We start from the raw sequence: 24819 nt of genomic DNA on the forward strand, positions 1-24819 counted from the left end.
CTTTCCACTGCGTCCTCTACATTCCTGCTGGCTTCCCAATGCTGCATGGGCCCCAAGAGCTCCTGAAAGAGGCCATGAGATGGGTGGGCAACACATCTATCTAACAAGACAGGCATTTGGTTTCCCAAAGGATCTGGCTGGGAACAGCTAAACTGACAGCTGTACAGACCTCTCCATCTTCAGAGCAGGGCTTGGCTAGAGCAAACTCAATCAGGGTAGGAGAGATGAAAGGTCCTCTCTGCAGGATGAAAGGACAGCCCCTCTCTCCAGCTGAATTTCCCATCTCTTACCATGCTGGGGGTGTTTAGAGATGCCAGGCTTCAAGTGCTAGTAACAGAAGAGGAGACCATGCTCAGGTGCCCTTCATCTCCTGCTTCCCTGTTTCCATCCCTCCTTGTCTCTGGCATGAAGTACTTCCCAATGCAAGAAACAGAGAGGCCATGGGGCTGTGTGATACCAGCAAACCATGTCCTGTAATGAGGATGCAGCCTCACACAGGCTGTCAGGCTGAGGTGGTCTCAAAGGAAGGTTGAGATCTTAAACGTCTCCTCAACACCCCCGGCAAAAATCTGCTTTCACAGAGGGAGATGCTTAAAAGACTTACCATAGCAAGAGGGAGTCTGACCAAATGAGAGGAGTTTCACAACCTTTTGTGCAGTAAGACAGCAGCACAGATGATGAGTGAAAGCAACAGGGAAATCAAAGCAGAGCAAGGGAGTGCTCAGGGGTTCCTGCATCCCTCCATGACAGAGGGCTGGCAAGGGAGCCCTCTTCAAAGGCAGGCATCTGGAAACAACACACCTGAAGCCCATAGTAAGCTGTTCCCCCCCGAGTGCAATGGGTAACAGTCCAAACCCAGCTCCCCTGCCCTTCTCCTCCAAATCACCCTCACCTACCTTCTCATTTGCAGTCAGAGGAACAGGGGTCAGACCAAAGCCCCTCCAAGCCCCATATTCTGAGTCCAGCAGCAGCAGTTATAGTTGCCTGGGGAAGAATAGAAGAGTAGGGCCAGCAAGCCAGGATATTTCTTTCAGATACTTACCATCCTCCCACAGTTTGCACCTCAGGGACATCCTGGGCCAGAGGTGTTTCTGAATATTTAGTAGCCCTTGGTGGATTTCTCTACCACAGGCTTAATCCTTCATATTACTGCAAAGCTCAGGCAGCCACCTGGCCTGTGTCCCCTCTAAAACTTCAGCCAGTTTCTGCTGTTGTAGTTCAAATCTGGGGCGCAGCTTTCACGCAAGCTGCAAAAAGGCAAGCCAGCTACAGTGTGGTGAGATGGGGTTGCATGCTGTCAAAGCCAGCTGCAGAGGTTTGCGAGGTGACAGTCCAGTCCTGGCAGCCCAGACCCCACAGGTAACTCCAGAAAGGTTGGTTTAATGCTAGCAAATGACATTGTCTCCTCTGTGCTATTTCCTTCCAGTTCCTCCAGATGATCCTGTCATTATGGGGGGGCCCATCATCAGCCTGAGAGCAGGAGACCCACTCAACTTGACCTGCCACGCAGACAATGCCAAGCCAGCAGCCTCCATCATCTGGATGCGGAAAGGAGAAGTCATCAATGGAGCCACGTACTCCAAGGTGAGGCAGGATGGGGCTGGGGACAAAGGCTGTGCTCTTCCCTTGCTTCAGAAAGGTGTACCAGGCCTGACACTGCTCTTCACACAGCCCCAAACCATCTAGGACAGCACCTTCAGCTCTGCAGAGCTGAGACTCTCACCCTACATTGCCCCATGCAGCCTTCCCCATGGAGAGGCTGGGAGGAAAACAGTCAGGAGGATGCAAGCGAGCAACCACAGACTGACGCCAAAAAGGGCTCTGGTCTGAATTTGTCTGGCTTTTTGTACCCTCTCACAGCTTATAATTGCCTGGCATGCCCACTTCTCCCCCCAAAATCCCACCTAGGTGTGGTGTTAATATTGTGTACAGCACCACACAGCCAACACTGACCTGGCCTTGGCTGTAGCAGAACCTCTGAATCAAAAAGGTGGTTGCAGTGACATATGTCCCCTCCTCCAACTGCAATTTTCCATGAAAAATTGTCGGGGTTGTTGGCATTTTTTAATTTAAATTGAAAGCCTTTATTGGGTCATAAAGGAAAACATCAAAGAGCAATCAACAGTGTACTCAGAATGGGTACCCGCATGTTCTCCTGTTTATAGATGCCTGATGTCTGGTAAGTGCTAAAGATTCAGCAACACTTGACATTTCTGATGAAAATTTCTAAAGAACAAAATTTAAGACATAAAATGGGTCAGTTTGCAGCCATTTGTAATGCAAGCAAACTTCAAAGTCAGGAGTCAACGGCATTCCTCTCAAGCTCCTGAAGATCTTTTAATAAACATTTCACCCTCTGCTACCACTGTGAAGCCTCCATCCAGCCTCATTCCAGCAACATCCTGATCTGCTTGGAAAAGCAGAGGAGCCAAAACACCCTCCTCTCCTCCCTGTCAGTCTGCAGAGCACACTGATACCTCAGTTAAAGCTGAGCTGCTTCCTTGTAGCCAATGGGTGTAAACAGAGGGGGAAATTGCCCATCTCCCTGCATGCAATGCAAGAGGCAGCACTAATTAAAGCCAGAGAGAACTGACCTCTCCTTCTCTCAAATCAAGTGGAATTAATTAAAATTCAGACCATTGACATGCAGTTGTTTATAACTTATCCCATTCACCCCAAGCCTTCCTCTCCACTGCAGACTGCTCAGACCTGGCCCTGGGGAGCCAACATTTAAGCCCTTTCCCTTTCAGGCCCACAAGTAGTAGGTAGCAGAGAAGGAAGAATGCCCTTTATCTTTCTTTAAAATATTTCCAACAAAAAAAGCTTTTCAGGCTGCAGCTCCATCTCACATGCAGTACAGAGATTTCTATGGCATTTTAAGCTGCTGTCAGGTATGATCTGGGAGCAGAGTCCTGTTCTGCATGGGGGAAATATCATCCCCTCCTCCTGGGGTCAGGAGAACCTCATTTTGAGGCTGACCTTCAGTTTCTCCTGACTTACTGGAGGTTTCCATGAGGCCCTTCCACAAACACATCCCTGCCACAAACAGGGAAAAGCAATGCTCCAGGGCAGGGGTGGTCAGCCAGCACCAGCTGCATCAGCACTTGTCACCTGAAGCACCACAGTCCCCACACACACACAGGACATCCAGACTTGATCATTTTTGTGGCTGTCTTAACCTTGTCATATTAAAGAAAGAAAAACAGCCTTCAGAAAAACCTAATGGCCAATTTTAGACATTTTTGGAATGGGAGGTTTTGATTTTTGGCATCTGAGAAACATTTCTCTTTTGAAGCTCCCTTTAATATCATTCCTCAATTCTCTTCTTTCTGCTTTTTCAAGAAAACTAAAACCCAACCCAAATTTCATTTGATCCAGATATTCCAGTAAACCAAAAAACCCTGCTCAGGTTACTGATTGCCTGAAACCATTTATACAGAGTCAGAATTTCTTTGCTTCTCTGAATTTCCAAGCCACCAACTGATTAATATGCAGCCCTCCTGCAATCACAGCCAGGCAGTACAGAATAGCCACAGCTGACTGAAAACCCTTATGCTTTCCCTGATCCCTATCGAAGGGGACAGGGAATGATCCCTATAGCCGCAGGGGATATTACAGGATCCTGCAGGATTTGGAGGCTAACCCAAAGCTCAGGGGCACTGCAGGGGGGAGGTCCTGCCCAGGCTTAGGGCTCACCACAACCTCAGCACCAAAAGCGTGGCTGTTCCACAAAGGAAGGGCACAAAAGGCGACAATAAAGCAAGCACAGGGCAGCATCCTTACCACCAAGGGCACAGAACAAGAGGAGCAGAGCAGGTTTGGTGGTCACAGAAGGGTCAACCACAGTGCAGCAATATCCAGAAAGTCCATAGTGCTGAGGCAGCTCTGAAGTCAAGCCAGGAAATCTAGTCTACATCACCACACCTAAAGCAGGGCTTAAGCTAGAGCCAGAGTTTAAATACAGCTCCTGGGCCTATGGGTGAAGAGCTCTTGGGTAGAGTCCCCAGATGAGGTTCGTCAGGGAAATTAAGTACTGTCGGTGCACTCAGGCCCTGATGATCACATACTAATAGGTCTTGGTCCTACTTCTCTCCAGCTTCTGGGCTGATAATGGTGACAATTTCTCAGCACCGTTCCTTGTCTAGCATACCTGAGAGGCGCAAACCTGTATGCATGAACACTGTGTCACGATGAACCCAGGTGGTGAAAGCATTAGCCTTGCTGCCATATGTTTATAATTCAATAAAGCACTTGTCTTACATTGTGAGGAGGAAACTTGAAGGATACAGCCTGGGAGAGAAAAACTGCCTGGCAGGGTCCAAAATACATAGTTAAGTGATGGGTGCATCCGTGGGCATTTACCACTGTTATCAACAGCTGCGAAAAGCTGTGTTTCTGGCATTTCTGGTCCCTGGATGATGTTGATAAACCGGAGAGAGGTCAGAGGAAAGCCCAGAGAATGATTAAAAGATTGAAAACCATGCAACACCTTAACAGTCTCCAAGGGCTCGATCGGTTTAGTTTGCCAAAGACAGGGCTACAAGGTGATGTGACCACAGTCTGTAAGAACGTGCAGGAGGATTAGGAGTCTGATAAGGCAGGGCTCACTGATAAAGGCATGGCAGGGCACCACGGCTGGAAAAGTCAGATAAGTCCAGGAAAGAAACAAGGTGCCAAGGCTGAGCAGATAGAGCTGGTTAACCACTGCTGTACCAGGCTTGAGGTTTTGGATCTCCGGCATCCTCTGATCCCCATCACAGTGATCACCAGCACGAGGCAAGCCAGAGTGGTGATGATTTACCATGGGCTGGGCTGGACCACTGCACAGCAGCCAGGGACCCATGGCCAGGATCAGTCCCGTGCTGCTGGCAGCCAGCATCACCACTCATTGCTATGTAAAGTGGCCTAGGCAGCTTTTTGCACTCACCTGGCATAGGTGCAAGAAGGTGACAGCAGGTTCAGGAAGCTGGTTGCCCTATCTGCGCCCCGGCTCACTCTTTCCTGGGACAGTGGGCGACATGTATCTCGCTGGAGTCCCAGGCACAGCAAGGCTGGAGGGAAGCAGATGGGAGTTAAGTGCCAATTCCCAGGGAAGTGCAGTGAAATTTGTCTATGCTATTCCCCTAAGGCTTCTTGGCAGATTCCAGCCAGAGGAACTGTTATAGCAGAGAGCGCTGCTTGGCTGCGAAACTCGTACGAGCGAGGGCTAGCTGTGCGTGTGCAGAGCCTGCCACAACCCTCGGCCAGGGAAGCAGCCCCTCTCCTATAGGAAACTGCCTTTTCTCATCTCTGTTTCTCCTCCCACAGACACTTCTCCGGGACGGCAAGAGGGAGAGTATCATGAGCACCCTTTTCATCGCCCCCTCCGACATTGAGAATGGGGAGAGCATCGTCTGCCGCGCCACCAACAAAGCCATTCCCAGTGGGAAGGAGACCTCCGTCACCATTGATATCCAGCGTGAGTACACGGCCAGCTGAGCTACCTCTGGGTACTATGTGATCTCAGCCTCCCTGGTCTCTCTATCGCCGCCCCAGGGCTGCCCACATGGGTCTGACTCCAGTTGGGAGCAGGATGCTGGGATTTGAGGGTTTCCCTTTACTGGGGTTTACTGGTACATTGATACAGTGAAGTCAGAGACAGGAGATCGCATCTCCCCTGAGCTCCCTGGGGCACCAGATGGACACGAGCACCCACAGGGACAGGCTGCTTCCCAGCTTTTGTGCCTTGTGTCCATGGTTTTGAGCAAAAGCAGCACCAGCTGCCGTGCTCTGGGTGGCTGGTGGCCATTGCACGTGGCCTGACTGTGTGCCCTGATCTAGGCCCTCTGGGGTCTTTGGAGCAGGGATGGATCCCAAATGGTTTTGGCTGAGCAAGCAGCATCTCTGGACACGGCCAGTAGCAGAGATAAGGCCCATTAAGATTTCTGGTACAAAAGCACATGTTTCCAGTCTTACAGGCTGTACAACAGTAAGGTTTTTGTATTGTTCTCCACTGAGATAGCATGTTAGACACCTAATCGGTGGGAAGTCTCCCTCCCGTGAAATACAGCTAGCGTCAATCACCATCTGCTGGGGACAGGTGTGTGTCGAGAGCCATATCATTTACCCTTTACTGTAAATCCATGAAGCAAAATCTTCTTTCCTCAAAAATTCACGTTTCACAGATCTCTTCCCTCCTCCTCTGCAATAGCTGTTGCTCTTGGGCTCATCCTGACCTCCCTCCAGCCGGGCTTCATTTGCACGCACAATTCCTGCAGCTGTATTTACCAACAATTTGCAAATGCAGGGTGTTCAATATTATCATGCCAGCTGCTTTCCAGAGTCCAATTAAAACTGGCTGAACAAACTCAAGCACAGCAGAAAATTCACCATTTAAGACTTCCAGCTTTTGCTGCTGGAAGATTAACAGGCTCTTGGGTCTCTGGATAGCATGTCCTGACAGAACCGGCCAGATAAAATGAGATAATAGCATAGGTTATTTCACAGCCGGCAAACAGTTACAATAGCTGGAGACGCACACGCATTCTCACAAACAACGCAAAGCCAGAGACATCATTACACTGTGCTGTACAGTGTAGGGCAGGAGACGTGAGCTGAATCCCTGAGCCTGATGGAATCCGCTTTGAAAAGAGAAAGACCCAATAAAGAACACCAATTTCCACTCCAAGCCATTAAATACTCCATGCTGTGAAAGTAATAATAATAATATCCTATCCAGCTATTAAAAGTATGTTGTTCTTAATGGGGTCTAATGAGGATATCAATTTTGCAGTGCTGGATGGGTGATGGAGGGATAGAAAAATACCAAGATGCATTAACCAGCCTGTGGTGGGGTGGATTTCGTCCCCTCTTGGATGCAAGAGCCTGCTCTAGCTGCTGCCCAGTCCATGAGGTTTCCCTCCCAACCTGTAATTGGCTGTTGGCAATTGGCTGTTTTCACTTTGCGAAGAGCTAAAGGTACTTTTCTTGAGCAAAAGTTATCTGGGCCATTCCTGGGGAATTGTCCTGGGCGAGAGTGGCTGCAAAGGCAAGGTAGACCGCACACCCCTCTGCACCACCCCAGCGATGAAAGGAGGTCCTTCCCATGGGTCTTCGTCCAACATCTAGCAGAGAAGCAGCACTTTGGGAGGAAAAAAAGAAGTGGTTTCTGCAAGAATAAGGAAGGAGGCAGCAGTTGTTGGCTGGTGAGCTTTCCTCAGCCTGGCACAACCTGCCGCATTTCACCCTGGAGCCTGCACATCTCCACCTCCACTGTTCATACCATAGCAAGCATTGCCCAGCTGCACGGTTTGAAAGAGATGGCCTTGCAAAATAATCCCAGGGAACCAAAAATAATCCCTCCCAGGAAGCCACAGCCTGCTAAATCACTCCTACTGCTTTCATTTTCTTTTGCAACTCAAAAGAACATCAAAAATGCTCACACGCAGCAGAGAAACACCAGGCTGGGGGTTATTTCCTATGCAGGGTGTATGCGCATGGTGAGAGAGAATATCTTCTTTCAGCTGATGCAAAGTTGAAGTTTGGCTCCCATCAATCTCATGCAGGCACTGCCTGACCATCTTAGCAGCAATGAAATAGCTGAGTCATAAAACCCTCCCCTCCCCCCCAAAAAGGGGGGGGGGGAAAGAGGAACTAGAAAAAAAAAACCCAGAGCAGGGTCTGTAATGGAAACGCTAAGCAACTCCAGCTGGAACATCTGTTCAATGTGATTTCCGTTCCACCAGCCACATCAAAGTCAGCCTCCTGTGAGTTATGTGCAGAACATCACAAGTGGGATTAAAATCATGTTTAATAGTTTGATATGCCATAAACTATTTATACTGCCAGAGCCCAGTGGCTCTATGGAAATGCACATCCAGCGTGCCGGGATGGGGAGGAGCAGGGTTATTGCTTATCCAAAGCCATTTGCTCCAAGCCTCTGCACACACACGTGCAGTTGCTCATTTTTACACCTTTTTTTTTTTCATGGCAAGAAGGGATTTGACCGCATCTGTGTTTCTTGCAGGAGGTGGGAGTAGGAGAAGAAAAACGGAGGGTCTGTGGACCAGGGTGATGAGCAAAATGAGAGCCACATCACTGTCGGAGGGTCTCCTACTGTGTTTATCCTTGTAGCACTGGAGTGTTTGATTCCCCTTTGTGCTTCCCACCGGGGTGTGTGAAAGTCCAGAGCTGAAGAGGCATCTTAGTCTGCTTCCAGCTCCTCGTTCCTCCTCATTTGGCCCACAGGCTGCTTTTGGATTCAGGGTAGAGGTTTGGAAGGGCTTGTTTGGGGGTCCGGAGGGGAGAGGAGCATGGCGAGGGATCTGCACCTGGCAGTGCAAAAGCCAGCATGGTGCCTGCCGCCTGGGGAGCTCACCCGGTGACCCCAGCGATCATTTCCCAGGTGCTAATTTAAACTAGTGGGAGCTGAGGGGTTTGCTCAGGTGCCTCACTGACTGCACGGCCGGCAAGGAGCGACGCTGGTCCCCTGGTGCGAGCGTGCTCGCAGGGTTACGCGGTATCTGGGCACACGAGCATTTGCATGCACGCTCTCCTCCCAGCCGCCTGTAGGCTGGCTCTATCTGATTCCATCATTCAAATTAATTACAAGAAGCCAGGCAGGAATTATAATTGTAACCGAGTAGAATTACATTCTGATGAGTTACAATTTGTGTCTTCTGTTTTTTTTTTTCTTTAAAATACCCAAAAACACACTCGCACACACAAACCCACGCTATCCGCGGCACCCGCCGCCTCGCGGGGAAGCTGCTGCAATATTAGAAAGCCCAATCCCATTTGTGAAAGGCAAGATCAAAGACTTTAATTCATTTCCTTTGCTCTTTTTTTTTTTCTTTTTAATCTCCATTTTTTTTTTATTTTGAGTGCAGGAGGGAGCCGGGCTCATTTTAATACAAAGAGGCTCCTCTGTAAATCGTAGGCACAGCTACTAAACCATCAAACAATGGGGAAGCTACTAAAGAGAAGTGTGATTCATACTTAACAAAGGAAGGTGATTAGCTGTTGTTGTATAACAATAGGGAAGTGTCAGGATGCCTGCAAATGAATTAGGAGCCCACTATATATCTCTGGGCTGTTATGTTAGGGAAGCTCATTTATATTCCCAACTGCGCCCATCTTTATTGTCATTTGAATTGCACATTTTAAAATGAAATTAGGGTAAATTGAAAATACCTATAATTTCCCCGTCATAATTTCCTATCAAGAAGGCAGGTGGCTTTGCTTGCAACAAAGCGGGGCTCTGGCTGGGTAAATATCACAGGGCCTAATGAGGTGGGGACGTGGCGGAGGAGGAGGCACTGCAGCACGCCGGGGGACTGCAGCACGCCGCCGGCCAGCCACCTTCCCCTCTCCTGTATCGCCCAGGCTGCCGCCCAGCCAAAATCACTGCCGAGGCCACCTGGGAGACTCCTCTTTCATCCCCAGCTGGTGGCTTTGCTGCAAGGATGATCCCAACCCACCCTGCACCTCGCAGGCTGGAATACCGCAGGGCTGCTTTGGATGCTGTCCTGCTCTCTCGGCACACGGACAGGCTTTCTGCTTTCCTCGCCTCCCCTGCAGCTCTGCCAGTGCCAACCCATCCCGTGCCTTTGCGGACAGCATTGCTTTTTCCTCCTCAGCTCCTCATACGTGTGAGGTTTCACCCGTTGCCATTACCTTTGCAGAGTGGTACCCAGAAGAGGGGTGGCACTCGAGCTGTTCTCTCATCAGTATGCCCAGTTAGAGCCCGTACCCTCCAGCAAAGGTGTTGAGCGGTTGCCACAGGGGCATGTCTCTCTAGCAGGACCCTGACTTGTGTATGGTAGATGAAGCTGGTGGAGGGAGAAGCCATCAGGGAAGCTTTCATCCCTAATTAAACACAACGACACTCCTTGGGCTTGCATTAGAGCCGTGGCTTCACAGCATCTGAGCAGTACATCAAGCATCATACCTCCTCCAAGCCCTGTGAGGCTGACCCCATTCTCAGGCGCTGGGCTCCAGGATGCCCACCCGCATGGGATGCTAAGGGAGGTCCCCTGGGCCAGTGGGTACCAACCAGCTTCACTTCCCTCAGGTCAGCAGAGATGCTTGGGCGCTGGGTGGGAGGGTGGCTGCTCAACTGCAGCCTTTCCCCATTCTCCAGCTAGGAAGGACGTTGCCAAGATATTTAGGAAGGGGAGAGGGGCAGCAGGTGGAGGTGAGCACATAACATGTCCTATTTTAGGATATATTTTTGCATACGCTGCGTCAGACTATCACCTCAAGGGCAGGAGAGCCCCTCAGCTGGATCAATGAGCTGGCCTCAGCTCCTCTCTGCAGCCCCAACACAGTCTGCAACAGGACAGCTAGTTCTTCAGACACGTAGAAAACCTCTCCACAAAGCCATTTCTTTCTGCTTTTTCCCTCAAATGAGGTCCCATCCTTAAAACCTAAAGCTGGAGGTCTAACACCCGTTCTCAGACGTCATGAAAAATTAAAACAACTCTGGGTATTCTTATTCCCCATCCAAACATTGCACCCTTTTCTCTTCTCCTTTGCTTTCGTCGGTTCTCTCCTAAATTTTGTTTGCTGCTAAAGCATTTAGATGCTTATCATGTAAAAAGAAGAAAAGAAACCGAGCACCAGTTGGAAGAACCAAAAGGCCTGTGACACCAATAAGGACTTGGCAGAGATGATTAGGCTGATGAAAGAGCAGAAATGCCACTTCTAAGTTAGCGGATAGACAAAAGATCATCATTACACAGCAAGATATTAAATGGGAGCTTTTCAAAGCAGGCAAGTTTATTTCCTTAAACGGGAATCAGAGCCTGCATTAACATTTTTGAAGTGAAATGCTACATCAAATGGTGTGCATGGCTCCCCTTTCTGTCTTATTTACTGAAGCCTTCCAAGACAAGTGCAGCGTGCATGACACGAGCCTGTCTTACAAAGCCCTAAACATTATATCACAGCATCAAGGAGTCTCAGGGCTTTTGCCATGTTTTCTTATGACCGAATTTTGCTTTCCGGACTCAGAAGCCTGGCAGGCAGCGGGCAAGGGGATGCTGCGCCGTGTCTTCGGGTCGCTCATGGGCTTGTCTCTATCTCTTTGCAGACCCGCCCTTGGTGAACTTGTCCGTGGAGCCGCAGCCAGTCCTAGAGGATAACACTGTGAAGTTCCACTGCTCTGCCAAGGCCAACCCTGCCGTCACCCAGTACAGGTAAGGCGGCCGCCTCGCTCGCCAGCACCCCACATCTCACTCCAGCCCTCTGTTGAGAGCTTCTCGTGTTCCCCACTGTGCAAAGTTATTTCCTCCAGGTGACCCAAGAGCGCTCAGCAGCTCTGGCTGCAGTTTCTGGTGGCTATTTCACTTGCTCCCATGTTTATCGCTGCTTGGCGGTTGTGCTAGCTCATCCCCACGGCCTCTGCTGTCCTCCAGGCGGGGGATGCAGTGGCTGGAGCCAGACACAGCCCCTGATCCCTGCAGAGCAGCAGTGACCTGCTGTGGCGTGGTCCTTTTCCCAGCATCCCCGCTCCAATGGCTTCCCGATGCTGCTCCTGCCTTGATGATGTTGTTACATGTTGAGAGGCTCCAATTGCCTCTGCGTTAGGCCGTCTGCTACGTTTTGCTGCATGCAGCAAGTCCTTGGTCAGAGATTCACTGGTGCTTTGGAGTGGATTAAGAGGCCTGGCAGCGAGCTGGTGGAGCCATCTGTTTGGGGACATAACGAGCAAAGCATGCCAAGTGAAAAGTCTATTATGGGAAATTTCCTTTTTTTTTTTTGCATACTCTTTTATGATTTGAACAATACAACTCCATTGCCATCTCCATGTAACCCTTAAGCAACTGCCAGAAGCCTCTCTAACCCTAGCAGCGTGGAGCAGAGCTCAGAAGGGGCCAGAGCAGAGATGCCTGAGCTGGAGATGTGGGAGGACATAGGGGATGGGCTCTCCTTGAGTGGGACATTCTCCTTGAGTGGGTAGGGTCGTCGCTACCACCTGGGATCTTCAATCAGTGCTCCAGTGAGCTCAGGGCAGGGCACGAGCAGTTGAGGGGCTCAGTTTGGCACTGATGAGGCCATCACAGGAGGAGAAATTGCATCACTTGCAACTGCAGTAGGTGGGCAGAAGGCAGTGCTTGGGGCTCCTCGCCTGCACCCCTATACTGAGGCAGTCCCAACCCACCCTTGATCACTAGTCATCAAGATACTGCAGGGTTGGACAAGGCTGTACCCTGCAGCAGCGAGGCTCATTGCTCACTGTGTTGCATTTAGTCAGTATCGTTCGCTGCAGAAGATCAGCAGATGGCTCTGCACCGAGCAGAGTCGCTGCCGTGGGCTTTTGGGTATGGGTCTGAGGGCTGCTAGCATTAGGAGCCCCCCTTCTCTCAAAGGTTTCTCGGTCTAAGCAGACAAAAATATGGGTATGGAAAGCGGGGTGGATTATCATCACATTTTGGGAGAAGAGAGAGCATCATGCTCAGCCTCCTGGCTCCAGCTCTTGGCCAGGAGGGCCCATGTCTGAGCCAGCGCTGAGACATTTCACAGCAACCAGGTACGCCCCCGTTCCACCACTGCAATCAGCCGCTCATCACTCCTGCCTTGAAGTTATGAGCGTGCACGCACAGGCGTGCAATCAGTTCTGTTTTTGCAACAGCGTCAGTTGATAATAACAGAGGAGGCACCTCCGGGGACAGGTTACCATGACCCGCCTCCTGTTAGGCTCGTACGGCTTAATTAGTACAATCGAGTTTGCTGGTAGGAACGATTCCTTCCGGCTGGATATCTGCTATCAGCACAACAAAGCAATAATTGCGTTTCTAGTTACACAGAAGAGTTATTAATTTGAGAAGTCAATTAATGTCAAAGATACAAATAGCCCTGTTTTCATATTTACAGTTAGGAGGAAAACAAAGTGTGTGACAATCTGGGGAGGGACCTGGGCAAACATCCCACGTGGGTCTTACTGGTAGAGTCAAAGGCAAAACAACCACCTTTGGCCAAGGAACCAGATGGTGGCAAGAGCCTGGCAAAATTTCTGCTCCAAAGACGGGGCATCTAGCCTGACCCTCAGCAACAGGGACTTTCACATCATCCCTGAACCCACCCTGGGCTGATCCCCTCTACAATGGAGCAGTCCTGAAGGCTCCCATCTAGGTTTTCTCCTTCCTCTCGGCTGCTTCCACCTTCTGGGTACGTGGCTCTCCCTGGCCAAAACAATGCTGGATTGCTTTTCTCCACCAAATAGCCGCCATCCTTCTCTCGTCTTTGGAGCCGTCTCGTTAGTGCAGGGTTTTTGCTGGCCCCTGTAGTGGCAAATGTGCCCACAGCCCTCTTCTTTCCTTCTCACCCATCCCAAGGCCAAGCGTCTTGTCACCCTTCCTGTTGCCTGACCATCGGGATTTCTCCTTTTCTGCAAAGTGCTTTGTGACTCTTTTCATGATGGACTTTACTATCAAAACTAATGGCACATTTTTTTCAGGTTATGCTTTCACATAAAAGGGACTTTTGGGGGGAAGAAAAAAAAAGGCATGAAAAATTCAAGCATTTTGGGTTTCTCATTTCTTAAGTTCCCTTGACATCTTAACATCACACAAGGCTTTTTCCCTACCACTGTGACAAGCAAACAGGATTCAGCAGTGCTCAGTGGGGCTTCCTTCCGCTTAATGGCTGTGATTGATTGGCAGGGGGGATTTGTTTCCCTTCCAAAAGATCCCAAAGCTCTTCACTAACTATGAAAAGGCAGCAGATGTTTTGGCACCGAAGCTTGGAGCCCTCCGGAGTGGGACATCCGAGCAAGGAGCCCCTTGCACCTCGCTTCTGCCTAGGGGGGAAGGTGGGTAAAGGAATGGGATGTGTAAAGCCCCAGGACTGAGATACTTGGTGGTGTGAAAAGGCAGAACTTGAGCTCAATGTCATCCTCAGGGCGACTTGGGACCCCGTCACTGGTGAAAATCAACTTATTCTGCCTTAAAAACAAACAATAGAGAGAAAGTGTGATTTTTTTTTTTTCTCCCTGGGGAGAGAACTGCTCTAGTATATCTCCTATGGCTTCCTTCATCCTCAGATAGAGATACTAGATCTTGGTCTTCAGCCGACATTTATTTTTAATACCTCCCAATGTTTGTCAGTAAACAGCTCTGAACACAAAGGAAAAATGTCTAAACAACATAAATCCCCTTTTCTGGGCATAAATCCACAGCCAGCTCTGCAGGACCATCCCTGCTTTGAATACACGAGCAAGTTGTCACCTTGTTTGAATTTGCAAGGGGTGATAAGTTTTGCACCGCACTTGCACCCTGGATTTTTCTGGCTGGGAAAAGCAAGTGAGGTTAAGCATCTCACCCAAAGATGCTCAGCTGGGGAGCATCTGTGAACTGTGCTGCTCGTTAGCAAGAAGCCACTAAGTCAGCCTTGTGGTCCTGCTGACCTAGGGTTTTAAGCACAGACCCCTCACTCTCTTTGTTAAGGTGGTAAGGGAAAAGAAACAAAATTCAACACAATTTCCCAAGAGGCAAAAATCCCCCTCTGCCTCTATGCAACCCCCCATAGAGAATATAGTTTTGATGAAATCAAGGCAGCTGCTTTTTCCTTAAGAGGTTTTCTTCGTGCTCTCTTATATAATACATCACATATGTGTGTTTTTTAATGCAAGAAAAACCTGGTTAGAAAGGACACCTTGGAGCGATCTGCTCCCAGAGCCCGATTGGAAAGTTACAGCCTGCGCCACATCTTCTCTTTTTGGGGCCGGAGGGGGGGGGTTGGTTAATGATATTTTGTCAAAATTGACAGGTTTCCGTGAAATGTTTGGCCTCAGTGGCATTTCCTAATGGGGGAAAAAGCCAGAACCCCTCTGCCTTAAAATTCGCTTGCATCTCATGATGTTGGGGGGCAGACAGGTCTGGGACAGGTTGTCCTTTGCTGGAGACACAGTTCCTCTGCTCCTTTTCTTAGCTAAGGACACCCTGCAGCTGAAGCTGGAGCTGAAATCCCAATCTTCCTCCCTTACTGGCAGCAACGATTCCTTGACAAGGAGCATCTTTCTCCCCAGGGGCATTTGTTCACCCACAATGTCACCTGGGCTGTCACCGCTTTTGGACACGGGAGAGGCCGATGTCACCAAAAGCAAGCAGAGGGAGTTGGGCAGAGGGCTGGCGAGGCATCGCAGCGATGCGTGAGCAGGGTTTTTTTGGCATAGGGATGAATTAACCCTGGCAGCAGGGTTTTTTGGTCATTTGCCTGTTTTCCCTCTCACCATATAGAGCAATCTTTGCACAGACATATCCTATGGCCCCTATAGGGTCTTATACCCCACCTGGCCTGGGTTTATCCCACCTCCGCTTGGGATCATGTTCCCTTTGCAGCTAAAGAGCAGTTCAGCCCACTGAAACGCTGCTCCACAGCTCCTTGCTGCTGCCGGTGCAGCATCTTCTGCTCGAGAAAGGCTCAAGGGGACCTTGGGCTGCTTGGCAGCACCTCCATGGACGTGTCCCCATCTGCTTTAGCACTGTGAACATGGGGCTGAAAGCCCAAAGAGGCTCCCTGGTGTCCCAACAGTGGTGGGGGAAAGCTGCCCCTTCCTCTCCCCTTCCCTCAAGCCGCTGCCTGCTTCTGCCAGTTCGTTTGCAGGCAGAGCATCACGTAGCCACAGTGCCAGGCTGGAGGAGCAGCGGCAGAAAACGGCTCCACCAGGCAGCGAGCATATGTGCGGGCAAATTGCACCGCCTCATCTTCCTCTAATAGCACGCTTCCCACGCGCCTCTGCCTCTCGGTGGACAATTCTGGGATGGGGAGTGGGGAATTTGGGAATTTACTGACTTTCTTTTGCTGCAAGCAAACAGGCAAGAAAGGGAAAGGGAGAGAGAGTAATTAGCTGTCGCCGTTGTTCTGCCACCTGTGATGGCGGGTAAAATTAATGGAAAGGAACAGAAGTCGGGGCTACGTGAACCGACTCACAACCAAGGCTCCTCTTTGCTCACTTCAGATCTCTCTATTTGCCAATCTTCTCTTGGCTTTTGATGTCTGTTGTGTGTCTGTGGGGTGTTTTTTTGCTGTTATTATTCATCACTCGCAGTAAGAAAGAGAATCTTTAAAGTGGCAGAAGAAAATGGGAAAGTTTAATATTGCAGGAGGCAGAGTCCCTCAGCCTTTTGGGCTCCTCCGATGATGGTTATTTTTGCAGAGTGATGGGGAGTTGGTACAGGCAGGGCAAAAATGCATATCTCACTCTTGCGCATTGATACAGTGCTCTCAACCCCAAGGCTAGCAGAGACCTTTGCAAATTATGTTATCTTTGTAGTCACAGGGAGGGGGGACATTTCGAGCCACCCTCCAGTGTCAGCTGCAGTTCTGGGGACCATTGCACTTCCAAAACAAGGCGTGGGACTGACGGACAAACAGACGTAGATGGAAAGAGAGAGCTCTCCCTCCCCAGCTGCTGCAAGGTGTCTGGCTCTGGCGTTGTGTATGGCAGCTGTGAACAACACGCACAGCTCTCCATAAATGTGTGGCACATGGCAGAAGATCCAGCTGATGCTGCAGCAGAAGCAGAGGTCAGGAGGAGCTGGGAAGCATTGATTGAACAGCCACTCAGGGATGGTGCTACCCCACTTCTTCCTCATCCTCTAGCAGAAGGGGGATTGCACTTTGTGCAACGCAAGCAAGCTCCACTTGCCCCTGTTGGGCCGAAGGCGAACGTGCCACCTGCCCAAATATTGGTGAAGATCTTCCTGCGTCAACCAGCTTGGTGAACTGCAGCTGCAGGTCAGGGCTTGAGCCACACCATCTTCCCAGATCACAGGGTGCCTGGTCGGGCTGTGCCGGAGCTCGGAGCCAGCCCACAGCATCCCTCTGTCCTCAGCCCCACCGTCATCGCCAACACACCGCGTGGCTCAGCTTGCGGCAGGAGCATTGTTTGTTTGCTCACTCAGTGGGCTCCGGTCTGTAGAAAAGACCTTGTTTGGTAAACAAGGTTTTATCTTTGAACCAACAGCATGCTGTCACTCATCAAATATTAATCCAAACTCAACTGCTTCTTAAAGAGGTTTTCTTTAAAGGTGGTGGGGCTCAAACACACCTGATGGGAAGCAGTGTCCTAGCCTCCCTCTGCCTTTGCACCGGGGAAAACAAAAAGATATGACTTGTTGCTGTTGCAAAGGGGCAACAACAGGCAAGAGATCCAGTGCCAGGCCCATTGCTCCAGCCTGCTCCACAGGGTTCTGGCTCTGGTGGGGATGCAGGGTGGCATCTCCCACCCAGCCTTAGGGAGACGTGTGGATGAAGACCCTCAGAGCCTTCAGTAGATCTGCTGTCTCCAAGGATCGTACAGCATGCCCAAGTACAGGTCTGTGAGCATTTTGGCTGCTGGTCTTGGGAGGGAAAAGTGACAGGCTTGTTGGGGTTCAGGTAGATATGGAAAAATTGCACTTGATATTGAGGAGCTCTGAGAAGAGAAGGAGAAAATAATATGCATTAGCTGTGCTTTGGCCTGCCTGTCTTACACTGTGCCATCTCAGAGGCCTTCATTCCATGGGGACGCATTCCCACATTTTGTTTTAAAAAACCCAGAGGAGAAGTTCAAACTCCACAGAGCATTGCTGCTCTTTTTACTGTGGGTCTTGTCTGCACAGTTCTGGGACCTGCTGGCATCTTACCAGATTTATTCATGAGACACTTCAGGCTGCCACGGAGAAGTCAAGTTCTCCAAGAGCACGTGCCCCGTGTCCTGCTGGAAGCAGCACCGCTGCAGCTTGGAAGTTTGCTCAGATGCTTGAACCAGCTCCCTCGTGGCTTGGCATTGCTTTGCTACATGGCAAAGAGCCAGTGAATAAGGGTGTGTGCTGATGGGTGACATTGGGTGGAAGAGAAGCAAAGCCAGGAGCAGTACAAAACTGGGAGACCCTTATCAAAGGGATGGGGAAGGGAGGAGGGAATGAGCAGATGGCCAGCCTTTGCTTGGCTGGAGTGAATCGTTGCACCTTCACTACCCCAGTAAATGTGGCTGGTTGGACCAACTGATTGCTAGAAGCACATCCGTCATCAGTCGATCGGTCGTGGGCTCAACACATAGACCCAACTTCTCCAAAACAGATCCCCGAGGCAAGAGAGAAAATACAGCCCCTGCCCTAGGCGTGTGGTGATAGGACAGGAGGAAGCCCAGAATGAAGGTCAGCAAGTCACTGATTCATGTGCAGTACCCAGGGATTCCCATCCCTGATTCCTTACACTCACTCCTCAGGGATCAGACCTGCTCGGATGGGGTTCTCTATGCCAGAGGTCTGCCCCCAGGGATGCGTCCAAAGCAGGATTCAAGTGAAGGGAGTCAACCCCCATGTCCAGGCAGTGGGGAGAGCTGGGCTGCTAGATGGATGCACCCTGTTTCATTTGACCATGATGAAGCCACATGCTTCATCTATAGAGCTGAGGAATTCAGCTTTTAGGGAGGGAAGTATCTTGGGAATTGTTTCCTGCTGCCAGGACCATTGAACAGAAGGACAAATCACCCCAGGCACTGGGAGCAGATGTCTCTCTTCCAGCTAGCTCTCCATCGCTCCTTCACTTGGTCAGCTGGGCTTCCAGATGTGCACGACATCTCTGTTCCTGAGTGAAAGGCCAGGGGAAGGCATATTTGAAGTTTAATGCTCTTCCGTGACACCAAAGTTGTCCCTGCCTCATCCATTTAGCTGCCATAGAATATGTTCACAGATCTGTAGGCTGTAAAGGCCAGAAGGGGTTATTGGATCATGGGAAGCTGATGCAGAGATTCAGGGCGATGCATTTCATTGGCAACTTTTGACAGAGTAATGGCAAATGATCCATTTAATGGGCACGCCTGGCGCTGCCTGCAGCCAAGCCACAGCAGTGGCCATTTTCCCTATTCTGGCACTATAAGACCTGAATATATTTTTGTATGGAATTCAGATGGCTTTGAAAAATGTATCCTGGGAGTTGGTGTGTTTGGTATGTTGCTTGCTTTCTTCTGCCCCATTCACAAAAGGCCCAGAATAAAAGTGAACATCCCCCCTGTACCCTGCATTCCCCAGAGCTTCTGATCACTGAGACCACTACCTAATTGGCACATATTTTGCCTCCCCAGCAGTCTCTGCCAAGGAAGGGGGATCTGCAATATTAAGCTCTTATTAAATTACAATCACAGCTCTATTAATATTTAAAAGGGACTGTCAAGGGTTTGAAACACACTACAGAGCAGCCTGCAACTGCAGATAAGGTGTGAAGCTCATGGGCACATGGGCACACTCCACGACGTCTGTCAGGCTCAGTGTCATACTCACAGGGGAAGAATACCTGCACATCTCCGCTGGGGACGGCAAGGGGACCTGGGGCAGCCCCACACGGTCCCGCAGAGCCTCGGGGGTCCCTGCTGACCAGGATACTGCAGAGAGATGATGTGGGGAGCAGCTCACCAGACCTCTGGTCCAGGCAAGAGACATCTCAGCATCTTCAGGTGGAACGGTCACTCTGGTTTTGCAGCCATTTCTTGGTATGCTTAGGACCTTCTTCCCCCTAACAAGCTCCCTCCTTCAGTTCAGCTTGGAGAAAGTGTGCAGGCTCTCCTTGGTTTTGCTGCCTTCCTCCCCCCTGCTCCCATCTGCTCCCTCCTCCTCTGACGGCCGAGGCTGCCGTCTGTCCAGCGGCAGGACACTGCGAGTCCATATGCCGTCCCTCAGCAGGTTCTGTCACCTCTCCCACTGCCTCCCGCAGCCAAACTCGGCAAGGGAGGCAAGAGAAGCTGGAGCAGGGAAAGGGCCCGCAGGCATTTCACAGCAGCAACGGAATAAATCTAATTTATAGACATAGCAAAATGCAGCTAAAGCGGGAGTTGAAATGAATGCAAAGCACACCGAGGTCTCAAGTTATCGGCACTGTAACATTTTTCCTGACTATCTCTGTTTTCCTGCCCGGGTTTGTCTTTGTAGCTTCCTCCCAGACAACTGGACCTTTGCTCTGAAGTGAAAATGAAAGCTGGGGAAAGAAAAAAATAACGGGAAATGAATTCTTCAGATCTCCTTCGTGATGCATCAGCCCCATCTGCCAGCTCCCTCTGACAGGGAGCGAAGCGTGGCTGGGTGGCAGGTGGAGAGGGAAAGACATGCTTTAAAAAAAAACTAATGAAGTAAAATAAAAGGCACCAATATCCCTGCAGCTGGGAAGCGAGGCTGGGCTGCCTGGGGGCCTCCGCCAAGCTGTGCGGCTTCAGGTGAGACCAGGAGGATGAGGTTGGAAGAGCCTCCCTTTGCTCACGGAGGTGTGAGGACAGGGAGATTTGTGTTCCCGTTCCCTGCCTTGTCAGGGTAATGGGAACAAGTGGGTGGGAGATGTTTGGAGGCAGCTCGAACTAATTAGGAGAGAGCATAGAGGAGAGAGAGTCTGATGGCTGGAAAGGGGAAACAAAAAGCGGGGGGAAGGAAAGCGCTTTGTACTCTCGAGCACCACTCCCTGTTGTAGAAATGATTAAAGGTACCCAATTAAATGAGCGATGAAGCAGCCAGCCCAAGCTGCTGTGTTGGATGGAGCTTCTCCAATGGAGGGGGATGGCGGATGGTTTTGCTGGCGTGTTCCAGAAGGGCTTACTGAAACATGGGGTGCACCATGGTTGTGGCCATCCCCATCCTGGCCAGGACTACCGGCATCCCGTTGGGCAGGAGTTGGCAGCCTCACAAGTCTTCCAGACTTTGCTCATGTCCTGCAGTTTACCAACGTTGGAGTGAATCTGTCTCCAAAGCCGCTCATTTCCAGCAAACTTTGCACCCAAATCTCTGGGTGCTAGCAAAGACCTTATGGTTTGCTACCAAGCAAAGCTGCTAACGCTTCTTTTAAGCATCCGTAGGGTTTGGAGAGATCTGAGGGTTGTGTTTTCCCAGCCTCGTTGGTCACCTCTCCTTCAAGACAGGCTCATGGTGACTGGGAAGGTGACTGGGAAGGGAGCATCATTGGCTCCTCTGGCCAGATCTCCTCTCCCTTTGCAAGGAGAGGTGGCAGCTTCTCAAGCCTAATTTAGCAGTCTTTAATCTGAGTTATTCCAAACCACACTTGCCACTTCCTTCATGCATTCCCGCAGGATGATGGGCTGATTTCACAGAACGAAAAGCCTTAAGCAAATCTTGTCACACAAGAAAATTGATTTTTCAAAACTGACTTTTACAAGATTACTGGCGTTTTTTTCCCCTCATCTTTCTTCTATATCATTCCCTTCCAGTCTCACGAGGTGGCTTCAGATCTAAGGAAATTAGAGATGCTGTGACTAAATTGAAAATGTAAAAAGAGGGAGAAGGAGGAAAAAAGAGACACCCAGGACTCAGCACCTCCTCTCCTGCTGCCTCTGAAGGATATGGCTGTGTGTGCTTGTACTTGTGAAGTAGCGGAGATGCCTCCTTCACCTCTCCTACTGCCATAAGCTCCGTGAGACGTCAGAAAAGAGTCTGTCGAAGGGTTATGCAAGCATCTCACAGGGAACATCCCCTGATGGGCATTCCTTGGTGAACGCAAGCTGGATCACAGGGTTTTTTTCTTTCTCTCCCTCAATCCCCCCATTTTATTTTCTCTTTCCAAAGAAAAGCAAGAGTTTCCTCCTGCCGCTCGATTCGGAGACATCTCAATGTGTTTTGTTAAAAAAAAAGAAGAGAGAGGAAGAGTTGCCTTGAAGTCGTTTCAGACAGCTTAAAATATGCTAAGCTTTTGTGTTTCTGCGATATAAATAATGAATCCTCTTACAGCTTCTGAGTCGGGAAAGTCGTTGATTTAAGAGGCCTTCAGCTCTGAGGTTTTTCTGCTTTTATGCCAGAGGGTGGGGAACGTGACCAGGGACAAGCAAGGTGTGATTGATGAGGCGGGGTGTGCAAGAAGATCCCGGGATGGAGACAGGGGTTGCGCCCACCTCAGCCCCGCAGGTGCTTTGCTAAAGGATTTCACTTCTTGATTCCCTCTTTGCTCCTTTATTGCTGTTTTCAAGGGTTAGAGGGGGGTTTAGGTGGAGGACAAAGCTGTTAGCATCTACTTCTCTCTCTGTCACCGTCTCTGCTCCAGTAAGCCAGTGGTGATTTGGTGATTGCAGTGGGCAGCAGTTATTGTTCATTTGACTAATTCCCCAAGCAGCATCCTTGGAAATGTCTCTGCTTAAAAGAGCTATCAGGATAGCTGCAAAATGTAGGCCAACATGCATGACGTGAGTATGAGAAAAGCCAGTGGACGCTGGCATCCCAAAATAAACCTGTTGGGTCCCACTCGCCCCCCAGGAACACACGTCCCAGTAATTTCCCCAGTACACATGACTGGTCTTGGACAGTGGCAATCAGAGGGCTCATCCTGCCATATGTAGGCCGTTGGCAAGTGGATCCGCTGCTGAGCTCAGGCAAATGTCGCACAGGCTTGCTCAGCTGGGAAGTCAGGCTGGGTTCATTGGGAAAGAGCAAATCTAGGAGAAAGCAAGGGAAAAGTTGGCACAAGCTGAGCTGGGGCAGTTTCTAGGAGGAGAGGCTTTCCTCTGCAAACCTGGATGACTTCGGTAGCTGTGGTGAGGACGTACTGTGCATCCTGAGCCTCCTTTTTTGCCTTGCATGAAGTTGTCTTGGCATGCTTGTTTGGTGTAGACAGCATCTAGCCTTGCAAAGCCCATCCCAGGAAGACCCAAAAGGGATACTGGTCTCATCCAGCGTCAGATCATGGACTAATAACTCTGTTAACATCAGGTCTTGAAGTTATCCTTGGGTTTCTGTTCCTATGCAAACTCTCTGGAAACTGTTGGCAAATATTAAAGCAAAGGAAGAACACAAGCTGTTGGCTCTGGATTAGAAGGCCATTTGCCTGTAAAGCATCAAGCAATGCTTATTGCTCAGCTCTGCTTTGCTATTGAAGTGTGTAATTAAGGACTTAATGGTTTTTACTTCTGGAGATGACTTTTTTTTGAAAAGCTGTTTCTTGCTGTTTTATACAGAAGTCGATAGGTAATCACAAAGCTCTTATGGGTCAGTCTGTTGTACCAGGGTGCAGCCACATTTGATTATTTTTTTCATAGCATGGCCAAGAAGAGCAGTGTTGTTACCAGGGTGATCTAAGGGCATTCAAGAGACTTGGCCGAGAACAGTGACTTCAGCATAAGTCTGGGGAGGGAGAGAGGGAGAGAGGGATGGTTGGATTGATGGGTGGATTGATGGGTGGTCGGATAGATAAATTTCGTAGTGAAAAGAAGAACAGATCTTTTGGTGAACTTGCAACTTTATTCTACTTTTCCACCCGTATTTGCCTGTATATTTGCATTAGCACAACAGGAATGTGTTTCTGGATATGTCATTTATTATTCCTCCTTATGAATTGCCAGATCCCCAAGTTACTCACAGTTCAGCCAGCAGGAGCCCGTGTTGCATTACACAGAAATCGCTGCCCTTGGCATCTTCCACAAGAAGATTCCCACATAATTAGGACTCAACCCGTCTTCACCTGGGGTGCATGCCTCCTAGCACAGTTGCCTCTGTTGATAATCCTAACTTGAATCATTTGCTGTAGATGCAGTTCAGCTCTGAATTATTAACTGTTCTGGCAGGACTGGCCAAGGAACCTGCCAGAGAAGGAGCTGTGCCTCACACCAACCTGAGGACACGCCAAAATTCAGAGAGAGCCTAAAAAGGGATTCTGAATGGTGGGATGGCAACAGTAGCTGTCCTGGGGAAGGAAGGGCTTTGCGGGGAGGGGACTTGGTGAGTTTGCTCTGAGCTGGGGCTGGAGAGTCAGAGGGAAATGGCTCAGGCTGGTGGGCACCATGTCCAAATCAGGGACCATCACCTGGCTGTTGGTCACCCACCTTGAAGAATTAATATAAACCTGTCCCGAGGTCTGTCTCCTCTCTCCATGCCAGCAAGAGGTCAGCCTGGTGCATGCTGAAGCCCTCTCACACTACAGAGATCAAACCACAAAGCCCTTGAAAACTTCCCAAAATCAAGCCCAGGTCAAATACTCAGAGGAGCTTTAGGAATCAGCCAAGAAAGAGAAAACCCTTTGAAAAGCCCCAGCCACCCGACAGCTCTCTGGCCATGCATGAATCCTGTGCACAGGAAGGCAGGAGCCATTCCTGTCCACTGTGCCCATCGTTTCTACCCTGAAGCATGCAGATTAGGTAGCTTCAGTGATCCGAAACATGCCGTCCCAGCCCAGCGCCGGCTTCGAGATCCCCCTGGCAGCAGATTTCTTATGCTTATGAAGAGCTGGGGCTTCTGTCTCCAGTTACCACCCTTTTTTTTTCCTGCAAACCCCAAAGGAATTGCACAGCAAGGTGTAAAGTTGCAAAGGGCACAAGCACGGGTGATGTATTTTAGGTGAAAAATAAGAGCTGTAGTAGAGGGAAAGGCAAGTTTGAACAGCTTCATGGCACAGCTTCACTTTGCACTAAGCAGGAGGATAAACACGGTGCTGGAGAATTAGTGCTTCGACATGCCAGCATCCATAAATCTGGCTAAAGAAATTCTGCTACGGGGGTGGAGTGGGGTAGGAAGACCCCAGAAAGGACTAATCCCGTTAAATGATTTGAGGAAACACAAACCACGTGATGAAATTGGATTACCCGATCCATGCAAGAAATAATAGTTAAGCTGTTAGTCATGTCTATTGTGTGGCAGGATAAGTCAAGACAATGTAGGCAGGAGAAATGAAATGCAGCATTGCTGCCGAAGGGGTAAAATCCCCCTGGGAGAGGTGACACCTATAAGCTCTTCCAGAACTAAGGGGTGACTCACATCCCCAGCATTTCCCCAGGATAAGCAGTTTTGGCAGCTAGCTGTCGTAGCCTGCTCCTTCAGACCCATCTGAATGGTTTTAAACTTTCTCTGCACCTAGAAAAACCAGGAATTTAACGTT

General features: G+C 49.9%; 1 protein-coding gene across 4 annotated transcripts in view; it reads left to right on the plus strand.

Moving 5' to 3' along the window:
* KIRREL3 (kirre like nephrin family adhesion molecule 3) overlaps positions 1-24819 on the plus strand; it is a 339679-nt gene that overhangs the window by 279623 nt on the left and 35237 nt on the right. For all 4 annotated transcript variants that reach the window (XM_069788214.1, XM_069788215.1, XM_069788216.1 and 1 more), the window contains 3 exons: positions 1427-1584; positions 5308-5458; positions 11072-11177. In XM_069788214.1, coding sequence (XP_069644315.1) covers positions 1427-1584; positions 5308-5458; positions 11072-11177 — 415 coding nt within the window. The remainder of the gene's footprint in view (positions 1-1426; positions 1585-5307; positions 5459-11071; positions 11178-24819) is intronic.

The sequence above is a fragment of the Haliaeetus albicilla genome, chromosome 7 (assembly GCF_947461875.1).
Source record: "Haliaeetus albicilla chromosome 7, bHalAlb1.1, whole genome shotgun sequence".
Classification (NCBI taxonomy): Eukaryota; Metazoa; Chordata; class Aves; order Accipitriformes; family Accipitridae; genus Haliaeetus; species Haliaeetus albicilla.